Below are 16,585 nucleotides of genomic sequence, written 5' to 3' on the forward strand. Positions count from 1 at the left end.
TGATCTTGTGATGTCTGAGATAGATGCACAATGAGTTTCTCATATTATTGATTTTTCTGAATTTTTTTATTTTTTCTGATTTTTTAGACCATTTTTGTTCCTTAAGATTTTCATCCCCTTGGTTCCCAAACAACCGCAGGGAATAGAAACCCAGACGAGAATATCCCCTAGTGAAATGAATTGCCCGTAAAAAATCCCAAGGGATTTTCTTCACTGTGATTTTCTCTCCTTGCTTTCAAACATAACCTAAGGGGAGATAGAACGGAATTTATATGTATACATGTTTCATGTTCACTTTGCAAACCCGGTTTGAAGTTTCTTTGTATATATGAATTTAGAGTTGAATTTATGTGTTGTTATTTTGGATTTGTTTGAGCTGAAAGCATGGGACCTAGGTAAGACATTTTAAAATCAAAATAAGCAATTATGAAATGAAGTTTATTATATTGAAATTGAGTTTTGTGTTGAAAGTTTTTTAATCCGATGAGAATTTTTTGAGAATAATTGGTTGGCGACGACAAAATCACCCACCTAGCTAGGGTTGAAGCTAGCGGTGGATCCACTGGGGATAGGGCCTCAAGCCCCCTACCCCGGGCACACTTGGGAGCCCTCCTCCCCTCCGACCGCTTCAATTTTGGGGTATGAAAGAATAAGAAGAGTAAAAAAAAGATAGAGTTTCTAATTTTTGGCTCTGAGTGTGTCACTGGTTAAAGCTACGAGAATGTCTCTCCCCAAGTCAAATCCTTTTTTTGCTATGTTTGTGATTCAGCTGAGTTCGAAGCTTGAGGTGTGAGTCAGAAGTTGTTGATCTTGATTTTTGCCAGCCATTGTGTAATAGAGGCTAGCGTTGCTAGACCGGTAAACTGCAGGGAGGTGAAGGGTGTCTTGGACTTTTGGGGGACGAAGTTGCCCTACTCAAAGCTAGAGTGGGAACTTGGGTCGTACCGTGCCGCACGGTCTAATTTTATCGTGTCTCGTGTCACATCATGTCATACCCACTAGATATGATCAGTCCATCGTGTAGTGCCATGGTGCCGACATGAGTCAAATCTAGAAAGATCTAAGCATAGCCCTTGGCACACCGTGTCGTTATTGTACCATGTCGGTCTAGGCACGATCCTACTCCATATCATCTGATAATATTTATATATTTATATCTTATCATCTCATACTTGTTTCTCTCATGCTCACGCATCTCTCTCATACTCCATATCATCTGACAGTATTTACATATTTATCTTTTATTATCTCACACGTGTCTCTCTTGCTTACATATTTATCTCTTATCATCTCTCATCAAACAAACATGACCTTAATGTCTCACGTTTTGTATCAAAGAGATTAAAAAACAAATAAAAAATAATCATGCAAACTATATCGTGCTCTTTTCATATTGTACCGACACGTCTACCGTGTCAAGGTCATAAACATAGTACGACTCTCGTGTTCGTGCCATACCAACTTGGTCTAAAATATTTCATGACGTTCTATGCTTTAGACCGTACCAAAATATCGTGCCATGAGCGACCAAAAATGACACCGCGTAAGTCCCGGCTCTACTCAACGCGCAGCCTGTCCCGCTTCAACCCGACCAATGCCGAATAGGATACAGGAACGCAAGTCGGCTTCAGAAAAAAAAAGGAAAGAAATCTTCATGAGCGTCGCGAATCCTGCACGGATCCGACCTGCGAGGCTGCCACCCCCTTCCTTACCGCAACCCTCCCCATCGAACTCGACTGAGAGCCCGTGCCGATCCGTGCAGACCACCCGCCGCAGTCTATATATGGCAACACGCCGCGCGAGACATCCACCCGCATCCAGTCCCCTGCACAAACACACGCCCCGCTGCGTGCCGCAAGAAGCCAAGAAACGCGAGAAGAGGCGGCGATAGAACTCAAGACGAGGCGGCCGATGGCGGTGCCGGACGAGGCGCCCGGCGGCAGAGGCGGCACCGGCGCCGTGGCCGAGCGGCCGGTGATGAGGAAATCGGCGTGGAGTAAGGACGAGGACGCGGTGCTGCGGGAGCAGGTGCGGCTGCACGGCGCGCAGAACTGGGTGAGCATCAGCGCCGGGCTGCCCGGGCGCAACGCCAAGTCGTGCCGCCTCCGGTGGTGCCAGCACCTGGCCCCCGGCGTTGACGACGCCAAGCCCTTCACGCCCCAGGAGGACCGGGCGATCATCGAGCTCCAGCTCCTGCACCCCAACAAGTGGTCCACCATCGCGGGCTTCCTCCCGGGCCGCACCGACAACTCCGTCAAGAACCGCTGGAACTCCGTCCTCCGCAAGCAGCAGCCGCAGGCGGCTCCCGCAAGCCGCGAGGACGGGACGCTCCTGCCGTTTCCTCTGACGCCCGGGGATGTCAGGAAGAGGGGCAGAGACAGCCCGGTGCTCCACTACTGCCCGCCCGAGGAGACCGGCGACACGGGGATTAATCAGAGCGGCGCGTGTCTGGAGCTGTTCCCGCTGGCGCCTGGGGATCTCATCAAGGGCAACAGTGCGAGCGACGTGGCGGCGATGGATGTGGATTACGGCGCCGGAGATCCGCTCACCGAGCTGAGGCTCTGGCCGTCCACGACCACGACGATGGCGGCGTTCAAGGCGATGGTGCAGGCTGTTCGGGCGCCCTAGATTTTGCAGTCTCGCCTTGATTTTTGTTGTTCTTTGATTTGTTGCACGTTCTTGATTCTGAATTCTAACGGATTTCCTTGACCAACTGAACTTACAACGGAAGGTAGTGGGTAGTAATCTAGAAAGCAAGAAAGGTTTGGAATTCTTGTAGTTTTGTGAAATTTTAGTTATAAGATCGCATTAGGGTAATTGTAAGGTAGAAATTCTCAAAGAAGTACGTGTATGCCCTGTCCAAACTATCGAGTTGCATGCAATTGAGATTGAAAAGCAGAAAGTTCATCGAAGAAAGGTTGTTCGTATTGAACTCTGACATGTTGGACTGGGTTGGGGCCCTAGTTTCTTTTTTCAGTTTGGCATTGTTTCCACCACTGTTTTCTTGAAAGCCGTTCTTCAAAAGTACTGTTTCCATCAATGTTCGGTTCGCCAATCTAATTGTCGATAGAAACCAAGAAAAGTTTCGATCTTGTAGTTTTATTGACATCCAGAGCTTCAGTTTAATGAGATTGCACTAGGAGAATTACTGTGATGAACATATTTGCACAAAATTTCGTGAATGCTCTGTCCAAATTATGGGGGTCGCCATGAAGAACCCTCGACGCCCCCTTGCTCCATTAGTCTATGCCACAGGCTCTACCTCTGTCACCACCAGATTGATCACTTGGTCTTCCAGAATCCTCTGCCACAGGCTCTACCTCTGCCACCACCGATACCCACGATACAACATGTCAATGAAGGGGACCATGCTAGAAGGGTAGTCCTAGTCATAACAAGAGGAGGACCCTCCGATGGCTCCTCAAAGCGGCAGCGGCAAGACTATGCACGTGAAGTCAACCACGTCAGGGCCACCAGCATCAACCACAAAATCCCTGGATGGGCCAAAACCCCTGTAACCTTCTCCCACGACGATGTTGTGGGATTAAACTTCCCCCATGCCAACGCGCTGGTCATCACGGCCAACAACATCGAAATTAAAGTCAAGAGGGTGCTGATCGACGAAGGAAGCTCTACAGATATCCTCTTTGTGCATGCCTTCGACTAGCTCCACATTCCATGGAGCCGGTTCTCTCTAGCCCAGAGGCCCAATGAGGCTCCCCTCGATGCCCTAGCTTGGATAGAGCTACTTGTCGCCTTAGGTAAAGGCTCCACTATGCGGACCGAGATGATCACCTTCGACGTTGTGGACATGCCCTACACATACAACGTCATCCTAGGTGGGGAAACTCTGAATAAGTTTAGAGCAGTCTCCCATCATAATTACCTCTGCATGAAAATACCTGAACCCTAGGAGCTAATCTCTATATATGGCGATCAATACTTGGTTAGACGCATCGAGTATAAGCACCCCACCCCTCTCGATAGCCGTCATGTTCATAACGTGGCTGAAGGCCCCCTTAAACATCCCTCTCCAGCATGCCTCGAACGTTGGGTCCTTCTAAAGCCCCGGCCGGAGGGGGACGTCAAGCACGTCCCATTGGGAGTAGGGAACCCAGATCGAGCGTTCCAGAGTAGGAAGCCTAGCTCATAGCCATCCTAAGGGACAACAGGGGCTTCGCAAGCTATCCACTGAGCGAGTAGAAGCTGCAAACGAGGCTAGCGTCATCCAGGAAGTCATCCATTCAGAATGGTTTGTCAAATCCTGTCCTAGTCAAGAAGCCTAATGAAAAATAGCAGATGTGCATCGAATTCACGACGCTAAACAAAGCCTGCCTGCGAGACCCATACCCGCTCCCTCGCATATACCAACTGGTGGACTCCACCACGGGCTGCAAGTTGCTCAACTTCCAGGATGCGTACTTCGGATACCACCAGGTTTGGATGGTTGCTGAGGACGAGGGCAAGACCAGCTTCATTACCCCGTATAGAGTGTGCTGCTATATACGGATGCCTTTTGGCCTTCAAAATGTCGGAGCTACCTTCTCCCGCCTAGTACGAAAAATACTAAAAACAACAGTTAGGCCATAACTTGGAGGCCTACGTCGAAGACATAGTCGTTAAAAGCAAGCTTGAAGCCGACCACGTTGCAGACCTATAGGAAATCTTCAATAACCTATAGGTTGCTGGCGTGCAGCTTAACCCAGATAAGTGTGTCTTCGGTGCCAAAGCAATTACTGGGGTACCTCGTCTTTAGGCGAGGCATCAAGGATAACCCTGGCAAAATCGTGCCATCATAGAGATGGTACCCCCACCACCTCGAAGGGGTCTAGCACCTGGCCAGTTGCCTAGCAGCCCTTAGCCGTTTCCTTGCTAAGTCTGTCGAGCACAACCTTCCATTATTCAAAACGTTGAGGTGCTCAAGGCCATTCATGTGGATGATGAAGTGTCAGGACACCTTCGAGACCCTCAAAACCCACCTTTCCAACCTCAAGACGCTCACTATACCCCTTTCTGGTGAGGGGCTCCTCCTGTACCTATCTGCCTTAACCTCCACTGTAAGCGTCATACTCGTTTGGGAAGAGGAGGAGAAGGAAGGCTACTCTATTCAAAGGGTGGTTTACTACGTTTCAGAGGCCCTAACCGAGGCCAAGACGCACTACACACAACTTGAAAAGGTGGCATATGCACTTTTGATGACCTCCCACAAGCTCTGACACTACTTCCTCATACCCACTTGCACCGGCATTAATTGATGGTCACTTCGTGTTAGGCAATTACAATTGGTGTTCTCCTTCTGCAGATACTCCCTCCGGAGGCCAGCTACTTCTCCTGTCTCGAGAGACGGTGGCCAGAGAAGTCCACAGCCTTCGAGAACTTTTAGCTTCCTCAAGAAGCTCAGAGCCTGAAAGCTCCGGATGAGTTCTTTATGGCATCTCCTTAGTGATGTCTATAGGCTGAGATATTTCCCCTAACACCGGGGTAGCAGGCTAGCCTAGTGGTGGTGGCAGGAGCGGGAGCGTGTGGTGGGAACGTCGATAGCCGATGGAGGACAACCGGATGGGAGAGGGGTGGGGTAGGGGCGATACTAGGTTAGGGCAGGAGTGGCCAGCGGAGGTGGGGACACCACCGGAGATAGGAGGAGGTGAGCGGGGTAGGGGAGCAAGCTTACGTGAGCTGTGCCAGCACGAGGTTGAAGAAAAAGGTTGTAGCAACGACAGGTGGAAGAAAGGTCGCTGGCCATTGGATTTCAATCGTGTGGCTCTTATTCGTCTAACGAAGGAAAGCTCATTTTCAAGCGCTGAAGAATAGCATCGTCCTTAGTTTGGGGTTTTCATTGATATTTGCAATCTGTTGCAGATCAAAGCAATAATGCATTAGGCGGGTCAAAAAACTAACAAATTATACCATGTTGTGTTGTGCTAGGTTGCAATCACCAACTGAGGGCCTATTTGGTAGAGCTATCCCTGATTCAAATTCTCTGCGGAGAGTGATTCTCTGGGGGAAGTGATTTTGTGGCTGAAAGTGATTCTTTAGTGATTATCTAGAATAAACTATTTGGAAAAAGTGATTCTGTGCGGAAAGTGAATCAAGAAAATCTACTTTTTTCAGCTCACTTCAGAGAATCACTCCTATGGATTCCACTCAAGTAGCTAAAAGCTGCTGTTTGGCAGAGCTCCCCTGATGGTAGTCGAGAAGCTGCTCTGAGAGCTAAGCCAAACAAGCTCTGATTCGTCCATTCCCCTGTAAATAGGAGATGGAACTAAGAAGAGCTTGTGCCGGCTGTAAGTGAAGTCTGCATATTTCCCGGTCACAAGTATCCCAAGTTGGCAATTCGGTGGTTTGCTTTTTATGAAATTGTGTCGAAGACTTGCACGCTGCGTAGAACTTTGAACAGCAACCATTGCTTCTTGCGCTATCCATGACCAGACCTGCCGCTATATATCCCGCCTTATTTTCTTTCGTAAAATCCACTTTAACTATTTGTATCAAAATACTTCGGAGTTGAATCACGCTTTTATGGCATTTCAATGAGCAAACTAATCCAATCCCGCAAAGAATTGTTCATGGAACTACTCGGACCATTTTTCCAGTGTCGTATATTTTTTACAGTAGCAAGATTAGAATAACTTACTTCATTAAGTTCACCATCATAAAACTCCACCTACTCCTTTCGGTAAACCAGATGAGCAAAAGACGCGCAAATTGAAGATAATAATTTTTTTTTGATCGGACACCCTTGCCTACTTACCTAAAAAAAGGGACCGATGATGAGGGGACAATTCCTCCCGTGCCACTGAAAATTCATCAAATCTCTTATGTATCACTTAATGTGTCAATGACATATAAGTCTAGGATCCACATATCATCGACACATCAAGAGAATTTATGAATTCTCAATAGCAAATGAGAAATTTACTCAATGATCAATGGATCACAGAGGTCCTTTTCCGATTCGACATTAGACATTTATTGATTCTTTCCTAATAAACTAATCCTCTTTTCTATAACTATAGGAGCCAAGAACCCAAGAGCCTGATCTGAAATCATTCAGGTATTCTGGTACGTGAAAAGCGTTGCCAGATTGGGTAATTCCAGGGAGCAGAGTCTTTTTTTTTTCTTCTGAAATCTCCAGATCAGAGTCAATGCTCATGACAGGAGACATGCAAAGGCAGCCGCATGAAGTGCTAGGCGCCAACATCCCGACGAACCATAATGACGACTACCCATGGCGTATTTTTGGGTCCTCGGCGTCACCATTCAATTAATATGCGCTGAAAACGTTAACAAACATGCTCCGATATTACTAACACATCTGGCAAATCATTGGTACATCCTGAATTAATTTTACATATGTGAAATACATGTGTAGTTACTAGTAGTATCTAATATATGAGATGATGAACCATAAATAATTCACACATCTACATGTTAACGAAGCCAAAATTTGGAGCTAGATTACTTCCTATGGTAGGAAGAGCCTTTTTACGGTCCTTTCGAGATGGTAAAAAGCCTCCCAAGGATGATAAAAAAAGGTCTGGTAGGAATTAACCGAGTTGCTAATTGAGAATCGGTACCAGCTACTGGAAAAGAGTCCAAGAACAAGCAAGCATTTATTTCTGCAGTCTCCCAGCCGATTCATCCTACCGCAACTGACGCTACACGCTTAATTCGCTTCCGCACCTGAACGAACACGCATTGTCTCATTCTCGTCTCTGTCCCAGATGCCTCTCTCGGCAGCTTCCATCCTCCATGCCCTGCTCCTCCTCCTAGGCGCCACGGCCTCCGCCGCGGCGTCCGTCTCGGCCGGCGATGGCTACGTGAACACGACGGCCGCCAGCGCCACGGCGACGCCCCTTGACGACACGGAGATATACATCTGCTACCTCTGCACCGGGCGGAACCCGTTGCTGATCAGGTACTGCCCCATCTACTGGGACGAGTGCCACCTCGTCTGCTACGCCTACGACGCGCCCGCCGCCACTGCCATTCCTGCAGCGCCCGTGCCTGTACCGTCGCGGGGGTCGCCCACCCTCCGCGGCGCGTACGGCGACGGCTGCTACGTCATGAAGCTGTACTGGAACGGCACCTACGTCATCGTCGCCCGCCAGGACTGCAGCCAGGTCGCCAGGTGCCTCCTCTCCTGCGGCGGCGGCGACGCCATCGACTGGAAAGCCCTGGGCGCCGCGTCCACGGGTCCGGCGGCGGCGACGGCGGCCCAGGGCGTACTGCCGCGGCCGCGCGTCGCAGATTTCCAGCGTTGCGGCACGCAGTTGACGGCTCCGGCTCCGAACGCGGTCCCCGGCGTCGTGCAGCGACGGCACTAGCTCGGCCCGGATGGATGAACGCGTGGCGCTCGTGTGCATTTGCATGTCAGTCTGCTGCATGACTTTAGTTTGTTTGGTAGCAATCGTGTCGAAATGCAAGAGAACGAAGGGTGCGTTTGGATCCCGGGCAAAAAATATTGTAGTCTCGCTAGGCTAGGCTGGGCGTTTGGAACCGATAAAAAAAATCTTGCTTTTAAGAGCTACTCGTCTCGCTCAGTTAGAAAAATCTTGCTTTAGAGAGAGAGCCAATTTCGCTCGTCTTCAATGGCAAAATCGTGCTCACACGGAAAAAATCACTACGAAACGAACTCTACCCAAAACGAGCTCCACCTTCAACAGCTTGCTGCTTTCTCGCTCCCCACGCCGCCCGCTTCCTCCGCCATTCCTCACTCCATTATCGAGCCTTGCTCCATAAATCGATCAGTATCGGAGCTCTCTAGATCCAAATACACCCAATCTCCACCTCTAGACACGCCTCGATCCACAGCTGGGCAACCACCCACCCACCGCACCTGCACCTCCCTTCCTTCTCTGCAGGCTTCCTCGTTGTTCCCACTGACCTGCACAAGCGTGGTGTGGAGATCCATCCAGCCTTGGGTTGATCTCTTCTCGTTCCTGGTAAGAAAGTCCTACCTTTGATTGGATGGATCGCTTCAATTTGTTCCGCAGAGTCTTTTCATTTGTGGATTCATTTGCCGCGTGATGGAGTTCTATCCATCCTTCAGCATCTGTAGACCCACTCTAAGGTGTGCAGCTCACTGATGTTTGCAATTTGATTATGTTTTGCAGAGACCTCTCCGGATCTCCCTAATTCTGTCTTCGACTCCACCGATTACAAAGTCTATATACAATCCCTCATCTTAAATGTGCCCCAAATATATTCACAATGTTCGGAGTTTGATTTTGCTAGATTCCAATGACTACTGCTGCAAGCATAAGATGATTGTTCTTGTTATGGTTTTAGACCAGAAATGATAGGAACCAGAACAAAGGATGGGAATCGTATGATCCGATTCCCCGGCGCAGTGCGATGGACCTGCATTCCTCCTCTGCATGTGTTGTTTGCAACAGGACGTACAAAAACGATGCGATGCGAGGAAGGCATTTCCAGATGCAATCATCTTATGCGTTCTCAGCAAAGTCCATTGAGCTAGCTCGGCAAAGTCTAATGAGAACCAAACGACTATGCTAGTTTGGCAAACCAACCAAACAGATTGCAGTTGCTAGCCGGGCAAAGCTGGATTGGGCAGCTGAGCTAGTGCTCACCTTAGCAAGACTCCAAACGCACCCAAAGATATCTTCAGTTGTGCGGTATTTGCTTTGGTTTGCTCCTGCTATGATTTCCATGACTGGATTGGAGAATCTATTATCTACTATGTTTGATCAAAATGTTAGGGAAATTTAGAAATCAGATAATATATTTATTTATTGATAATATAAATGTGAATAAGTTAACCGTTATTGACCACACGCAATCCAATTCAAAACTAAAAAGATTAATTTTTAATTAAAAATTATCTTAGTAAAATATTGTACTACTAACGTTAGCCATACTATTAATGTATGCTATCTCACTAGTTGCTATCAAGTTACAAAAGAATCCTAAGTTTTCTTTCGAAAATTCACAGAAAAGCCGGCCGACTTATCCGTTTGTCCTCCTGACCACCTGGCCCCGCCTCCCCCATCCTCCTAAAATCACTGTTGGGCGTCCTCCTCAGATCGCCGTGTCATGTCCTCCCCCACCCGTTCGCAATCGCATCCCCCTGACAACACTCTCCACTGCCAGCCTCGTCGAGCCTCGCCCCAACTGTGAGCTTGAGGTGTTCTCCGATCCCCCACCACCGCGCCGCCACCCCAGTGCTGCACCACTTTGCTGCCATCCCGGTCCTCCACCACTATGCCACCACCCCAGTGTGCCGTCACCGCCACCCCGCCGTCCGGTTCTCCCGTGCGCCCCCGCCCTCCTGATCCACGTAGTCCCCCTCCTGATTCCTTCGCGACGCCGTTCACCATAGGCATGCCATGCTCGTCACCCTTTATACGCCACTCTCGTCCGTGTCTCGTTCCGCAACAGCCGTGCGGTGGGCTCGCACTACCAGATCGAGTCGGAGGCGTACAAAGCGGCGCGCGCGCACGGCAAGGTGTGCTACCGCGAGTTTTCAGAGGTGCCCAAGCCGGACAGCTTCCTCTCCTACGTCGGTCGGCTCGCCAGCCTCTTCTCCGGCTCCTTGCTGACAGACAACTCGAACACGGGCATCGTCATGCTAGGCGAGACAGCCGCATGCTCTGCCGGACGAAGACCATCAAAGGCTCCATCGTGGTCAACCCGGACACACTGGACACGATCGGCAAATTCGAGTACACGGACAAGCTGGGTGGCCTGATCTCGGCGCACCAGATCGTGACGGAGATCGAGTTCTAGATGCTGACCCCGGACCTGATCCGACCAGGTTACATTGTCGCGCGAATGGACGCCAGGAGCAACGAGCGGCAGTTTGTTGGCCGGGTGGACTGCCGCGGTGGGCCGGTGCCCAGGTGGGTGCATTCTTTCCCCATCACTGAGCACTACGTGGTGGTGCCAGAGATGCCACTCCGGTACTGCGCCAAGAACCTCTTCCGCGCGGAGCTGATGCAGCTGTACAAGTTCGAGTGGCACCCCGAGTCTGGCAGCTACATGCATGTCATTTGCAAGGCCAGTGACAAGATTGTGGCGAGCGTGGAGGTGTCGCCGTACGTGACGTTGCACTTCATGATTGCTGACCAACACATGCTCCGAGCCCCATCGTTGATGAAGGTGGTTCCCATCATCCTGTAATGCACTTAGATTCGTCTTAAATTAGCATTAGCTCTAAGACACACACATCTTGCGGAAGCGTATGGACATACCGGCGTCCGAAGATGCCATCAGATGAAGGTGAGGAGCGTGATCGATCTGTGTAGTCGAAGTGGTCGGCTTGATGTAGTCGTATGTGTTGGTGAAGGAGGTCAATGTCGTTCGGTTGATGCAGCGCAGCAGCGGCGGTGGTGGCCTTCAAGTCGATTCAGCGCCTCTTTAGGATCGGGAAGGGGATGTTAGGGCGTTTTGAACCTCATAGGATTTATTAGTCCGCTAGGCGCCTGACCCTCTTATTTATATGACGCTGCTCGACTCGGGACCACAATCATGTGTTGATTGCGCCTTCGATCGTGGCGCGTATGGGGACATGACCCCATCTCTCGGTCTTGTTAGTTAGGACACGTTAGCTGTTTGCCAAGATCAATTCCAACATTTTCCCCTTTGATCGTAAGGCTAACATCATAAGCTCACTCTCAATGAAACAACACTCTAAGACGAAGCGTTACAGCAGCTACTGATATGCCGCTGAAATCCAAAAACCTACAGTATGTCATTTCATCTCGAAATAGAAATTCGTTATGCTTAATGGAAGTTTGTTTGTTTTATGGTCCTCTTTATCTAGAATCATATGCTTTTCAATACCCCCATGCCGACAATATGATCACGAAAAATATGAGGTAGTAAGACTTTAGTGAATGGATCCGCGAGCATTGACTTAGTACTTATATGCTTGACACTTATTGTTTAATCCTGAATTCTATCTTTCACAACATGATACTTAATGTCAATATGTTTGGCAACGCCACTGGACTTGTTGTTACTCGTATAGAAAACTACGGGTTGATTGTAGCAGTATAACGTAAGTGGATTTGAAATACTATCGACCACTCTTAATCTCGGGATAAAGTTCTTTAGTCATGCAGCCTGCCCGGTAGCCTCATAACATGCTACAAACTCAGCTTGTATCGTTGACGATGTCGTAAGTGTCTGTTTAAAGCTTTTTCATGAGATAGCTCCTCCAGCGAGGGTGGAGATATAACCTAACGTGGAGTTCTTAGCATCCACACACCCCATAAAGCCTGCATCCGAATAAACAACAACTTCAAGGTTATCAGATTTTCTAAATATGTGCATGTAGTTTTTAGTGCCTTGCAAATAGCAAATGACTTTCTTAACAGCTTTCCAGTGATTCGATCCTGAATTTGACTGATATCTGCCAAGCATCCCGGTCATAAAAGCTAAGTCAGGGCGCATACATACTTGAGCATACATAATGCTTCTGACAGCTGAAACATAAGGAACCGATTTCATTTGATCAATTTCATATTAGTTCATTGGACATTAAAATGTCCAAACTTATCGCCCTTAACAATAGGAGCATGTGTAGCAGAGCACTTATACATATTGTATTTCTTTAGTACTCTGTCAATGTATATCTTTTTGAGACAAACCTAATACCCCTTTGGACCGATCTCGGTGAATTTCAATGCTAAGAACGTAAGAGGCTTCACCGAGATCCTTTATGTTGAAATTAGAGGAAAGAAATCTCTTGATTTCAAACAGCATATCCTTATCAATGCTGACCAATAAGACTCCGGGTAAAGCACTTAAGTCCTACTCAAGACTCTCTGGCGGAGTCTCACCCGGAGACTCCGGCCACAAACAGAACACCGGAGTATCTGGGCTAACCCGGAAACTTCGGGTTAAGCACACAAGGCTTACTCGAGACTCGCTGGCGGAGTCTCACTCGGAGACTCTGGCCACAACCAGAATACTGGAGTATCCGGGCTAACCCAGAGACTCCGGGTTGAGCACACAAGGCTTTACCCGAGACTCTCTGGCGGAGTCTCACTCGGAGGCTCTAGCCACAAACAGAACCCCAGAGTATCCGGGTTTACTCGAAGACTCCGGGTTGAGTTTCTTAGACTTAAATCGAAACTATCTGGCGGAGTCTCACTCGGAGACTCCGGCCAACTGGACAAAGTCCGAAGTATTTGGGTTCACCCGAAGACTCCGGGCTCAGACAACAAAAACTATTTCACGGTGTCCGTGAGTGATTGTATCTCTCATGTTTTGGTCCTAAAAAGATATTTTGAGCACTGAGACATCTTCAAGACTATCAACATGCATCTCTCTTGATAGTACAGCTATCCTTAACTCAAATTCAAAATAAAATAAATTTAAACCTATTGAGTAACTACATGCTGCTATTCTTTTCTTTTTGAGGGACACCACCAACTCCTATCTTCACCAATGGGATTTAAAACCTGTTCATAAACTCAGCAAACTATTAGTTCCTTAATCGTTTGTCATCAATAAGCTAAAACCCACTTAGGGGGGGTCTAGATGCACTTTCAATCTCCCCCTTTTTGGTGATTGATGACAACACGATTAAAACTTACAAAAAATAATTGAATTAAAGAGTTTTGAATTTTAAGATCTATGGTGAGCTCCCCCTAAATGTGTGCATTGATTTGAAATTAGAGTTTGAGATCAAATGCACATATTTAAAGAAATTTTGCGAGAGCTCCCCCTATATCTTAGAATCTGTGGGGTGCAAGTATGTTAACATGATAGTACGTGATGCATATGACAAGAAATATCACAAACAATGGAAAGAGAAACAACCATCAAAGCATCTCATGGCATCACACTAGCACAAATTTAATTAACTTACAAAAATGAATTTAACAACTACCACACCACACATAGTTCATCACAAATAGATACAAATGTCTTACATGTCCAACAGAAAGATAGAAACTCAAAGAGATAAACAAGAGAAAATGAACAGCCCAAGAGATTACATTCTCTCCCCCTTTGGCATCAAGCACCAAAAAGAAAGAGAAGCATCGAATAGAAACTAGTCGTTGTCCGCTGCGAAGTTCTCATCGCCATCATCATCGGAGCCATCATTGTTGTCCGGAGAGCTGTCCTCGGCTCCTCCCACATTTTCTTCTTCTGTCTCCTCATCATCATCATCTTGGACATGAGAAGTCCCGGTTGCAGCTGTTTGTGCTTCATCCATGCCCAAGGATTTTCAAACACTTCTGGTTCACTCACTTCTTCTTCTGAGGCAAGTGAAGAGCAAGGAGGCTCAATCCTCAAGTTTGCATAAATGGCTTTCAGCCTCTCTTCTATCTTCTTCAATATCAGATTTATCTTGTCCTTATGCTCTTTGATCTTGATGATATTGTGAGTGCACACCTTGAAAATTGCCTTGAGAGCTCTTTTTATGAAAGATGGAGAGCTATGCGAGGAAGACATACGTTGTGAAGCTTGCCTTTAAGCGCTTGGAGCTGAAGGAGGAGGTGAAGGTGCAGGTGTAGTTGATCTATTACTCACCAACCTCATTCTGTAAGGCTCATGCTTCGCTTCTTTGAAGAAGCTTTTCTGGGAGATTCTCTCAATCATGAACATAATATAGGGAGCATATGGACAGCTTCTGGCAGGAGTGTGTGATGCTGTGTGAATTTCTTCCCAAATAAAATCAATCACACTGAAGGGATCTCCCTCATTGGACATCCTAGCAAGGATATTTCTTGAAATTCCATGAACGGCGGTGGCATCTCCACTTTTAGGAGCCAAGGTGACCCTAAATAATGAGTTCAAGCATTTATAGAAAGGCCTCAAGCCAGTGACCATTCCATAAACTACTCTTCCGTGATCCGAATACATAAAATCCAGGTCTTCTGCTGAGAGTTGATTTTCAATATGGTTCTTAGTCTTTTGAGTGTCATGGATGTCAAAACCAAAAATATGAGCGAAGGCTCGATACGGGATCTCATACTTTTCTCCTTCGATAGTCCAAAATATGGATTGATTCTCTTCACAGTCATACCGGAGTGTAGCGTAGAATTGAGCAATTACTTCTTCACTCCAGTCATATCTCAGACCCAAGATGGACTTGATTCTTTTGTGGTCACAAGCTGAAATTACTTCATTGAAAGTTGGATCATTTTTGTTAGCCATGTAATCCCAGTCAATCCATTACATAGGAGTGATTGGCTTCTTCTTTGTAAGGATCACCGTTTCATAAAAATCTGCTTGAAAGTCACTCCAGAAATGGTGATCAGCTACATTCTTCACAAACTGAAAAGGATCCTCATATCTCTCTTTCTTGACTCTACTTGCCCTCTTCATGTAATTGATAACTTGCTTTGGTATGATGTTTGTTGTATGTAGTCTAAGGGGTCGATGAAGCTTCAAAGAACTCATCATAGGAGTTTCTTCTTCTTCGATTTCTTCATGATATTGACTCCAAGAGCCAGAAGCAGCAGCTTTCCCTTTTCCTCTTTCTTCTACTGCACCTCTTCCTCTACCTCTCGTAGCTTGTATCTTTGTTCTCCTGCAAGTTGCAGTTGTTGTGGGAACATGCTCATGAATGTGGATCCCTATTGATGAGTGAGGCACTTTCCGAACAACTAAACAAGAACGACCAAGACCACTCCCATGGCCATTGTCATTGCTACTCTCACTACCTTCTACTTGTTGTGGAGAAGATTGGGCAAGCAGATCAAACTTCGCTTTAGTTCTTCTTTGATAAGCGTTGCCCCTGTCTCGTCCCATCTTCACAAATCCTAAGATACACCAGAGGATGAACAAATTGAGAGACTAGAATGATTGCTCATGAAGGAATTGATGAAATATGCTGTTTGCAGAAAAGTTCACTTACCCAGGTAACTCGACTCCGGGGCAAAAATCTAGGATATGAGAGATTGGAGCAAGGCATTGCAATATCCTTTGAGTATGTGATTCTATGATGTATATGAAGTATATCTACCAAAGGAATCAGACTCTAGATCGAGGATTTGAGAGATCGGGTGAATGAGTTCTTGAAGTACCTTTTTAGGGTAAAAAAAATCACCAACGATCGATCCGGAGGGAAGCCCGGAGAATCCGGCCTAGAGTTGAGGTAGATTTGAAGAAAAGCTTGCAAAATAATTGGAGGGAGCTTGAAATCGCCAGAGGAGGCTTTCCACGGAGAGAGAGAGAGAGAGAGAGAGAGAGAGAGAGAGAGAGAGAGAGAGAGAGAGAGAGAGAGAGAGAGAGAGAGAGAGAGAGAGAGAGAGAGAGAGAGAGGTGAAAGAGGTATTTTGGAGTTGAATAGGAGATGTGCTGCTCGGGGGAGGCTAAAAAGCCTGGGTGACCTGGAGACTCCAGCCTAACCCGGAGACTCCGGGTTGGAGTTGGACACGAGACAGAGACTCCTTCCCGGAGGGTGAACCAGACCCTCCGGGTTGAGTGACAGGGCCCAGAGTATCCGGGTGAACCCAGAGACTCTGGGTTCTGTCAACTCAACAGAAAAACTAGACGTCCAGAATCCGGACACTCCGGATCAATCCGGAGACTCCGGGTTCTGGAACTTGACAATATTGAATTTTGAGCTGAGATTTGACAGAGAATTTTGAGAGAAAGATCG

General features: G+C 47.4%; 2 protein-coding genes across 2 annotated transcripts; both read left to right on the forward strand.

The window, feature by feature from the left end:
* The first annotated feature begins 1,592 nt into the window (after nt 1–1,592).
* Nucleotides 1,593–2,866, forward strand: LOC133910955 (transcription factor MYB25-like). The gene has a single exon (XM_062353192.1). It carries the CDS (start codon nt 1,912–1,914, stop codon nt 2,626–2,628), a length of 717 nt encoding a protein of 238 aa, XP_062209176.1. The 5' UTR covers nt 1,593–1,911; the 3' UTR covers nt 2,629–2,866.
* Nucleotides 2,867–7,724: 4,858 nt separating this feature from the next.
* LOC133910956 (uncharacterized) lies at nt 7,725–8,333 on the forward strand. The gene has a single exon (XM_062353193.1). It carries the CDS (start codon nt 7,725–7,727, stop codon nt 8,325–8,327), a length of 603 nt encoding a protein of 200 aa, XP_062209177.1. The 3' UTR covers nt 8,328–8,333.
* Nucleotides 8,334–16,585: the final 8,252 nt, after the last annotated feature.

The sequence above is a fragment of the Phragmites australis genome, chromosome 3, assembly GCF_958298935.1.
Source record: "Phragmites australis chromosome 3, lpPhrAust1.1, whole genome shotgun sequence".
NCBI classification, from domain to species: domain Eukaryota; kingdom Viridiplantae; phylum Streptophyta; class Magnoliopsida; order Poales; family Poaceae; genus Phragmites; species Phragmites australis.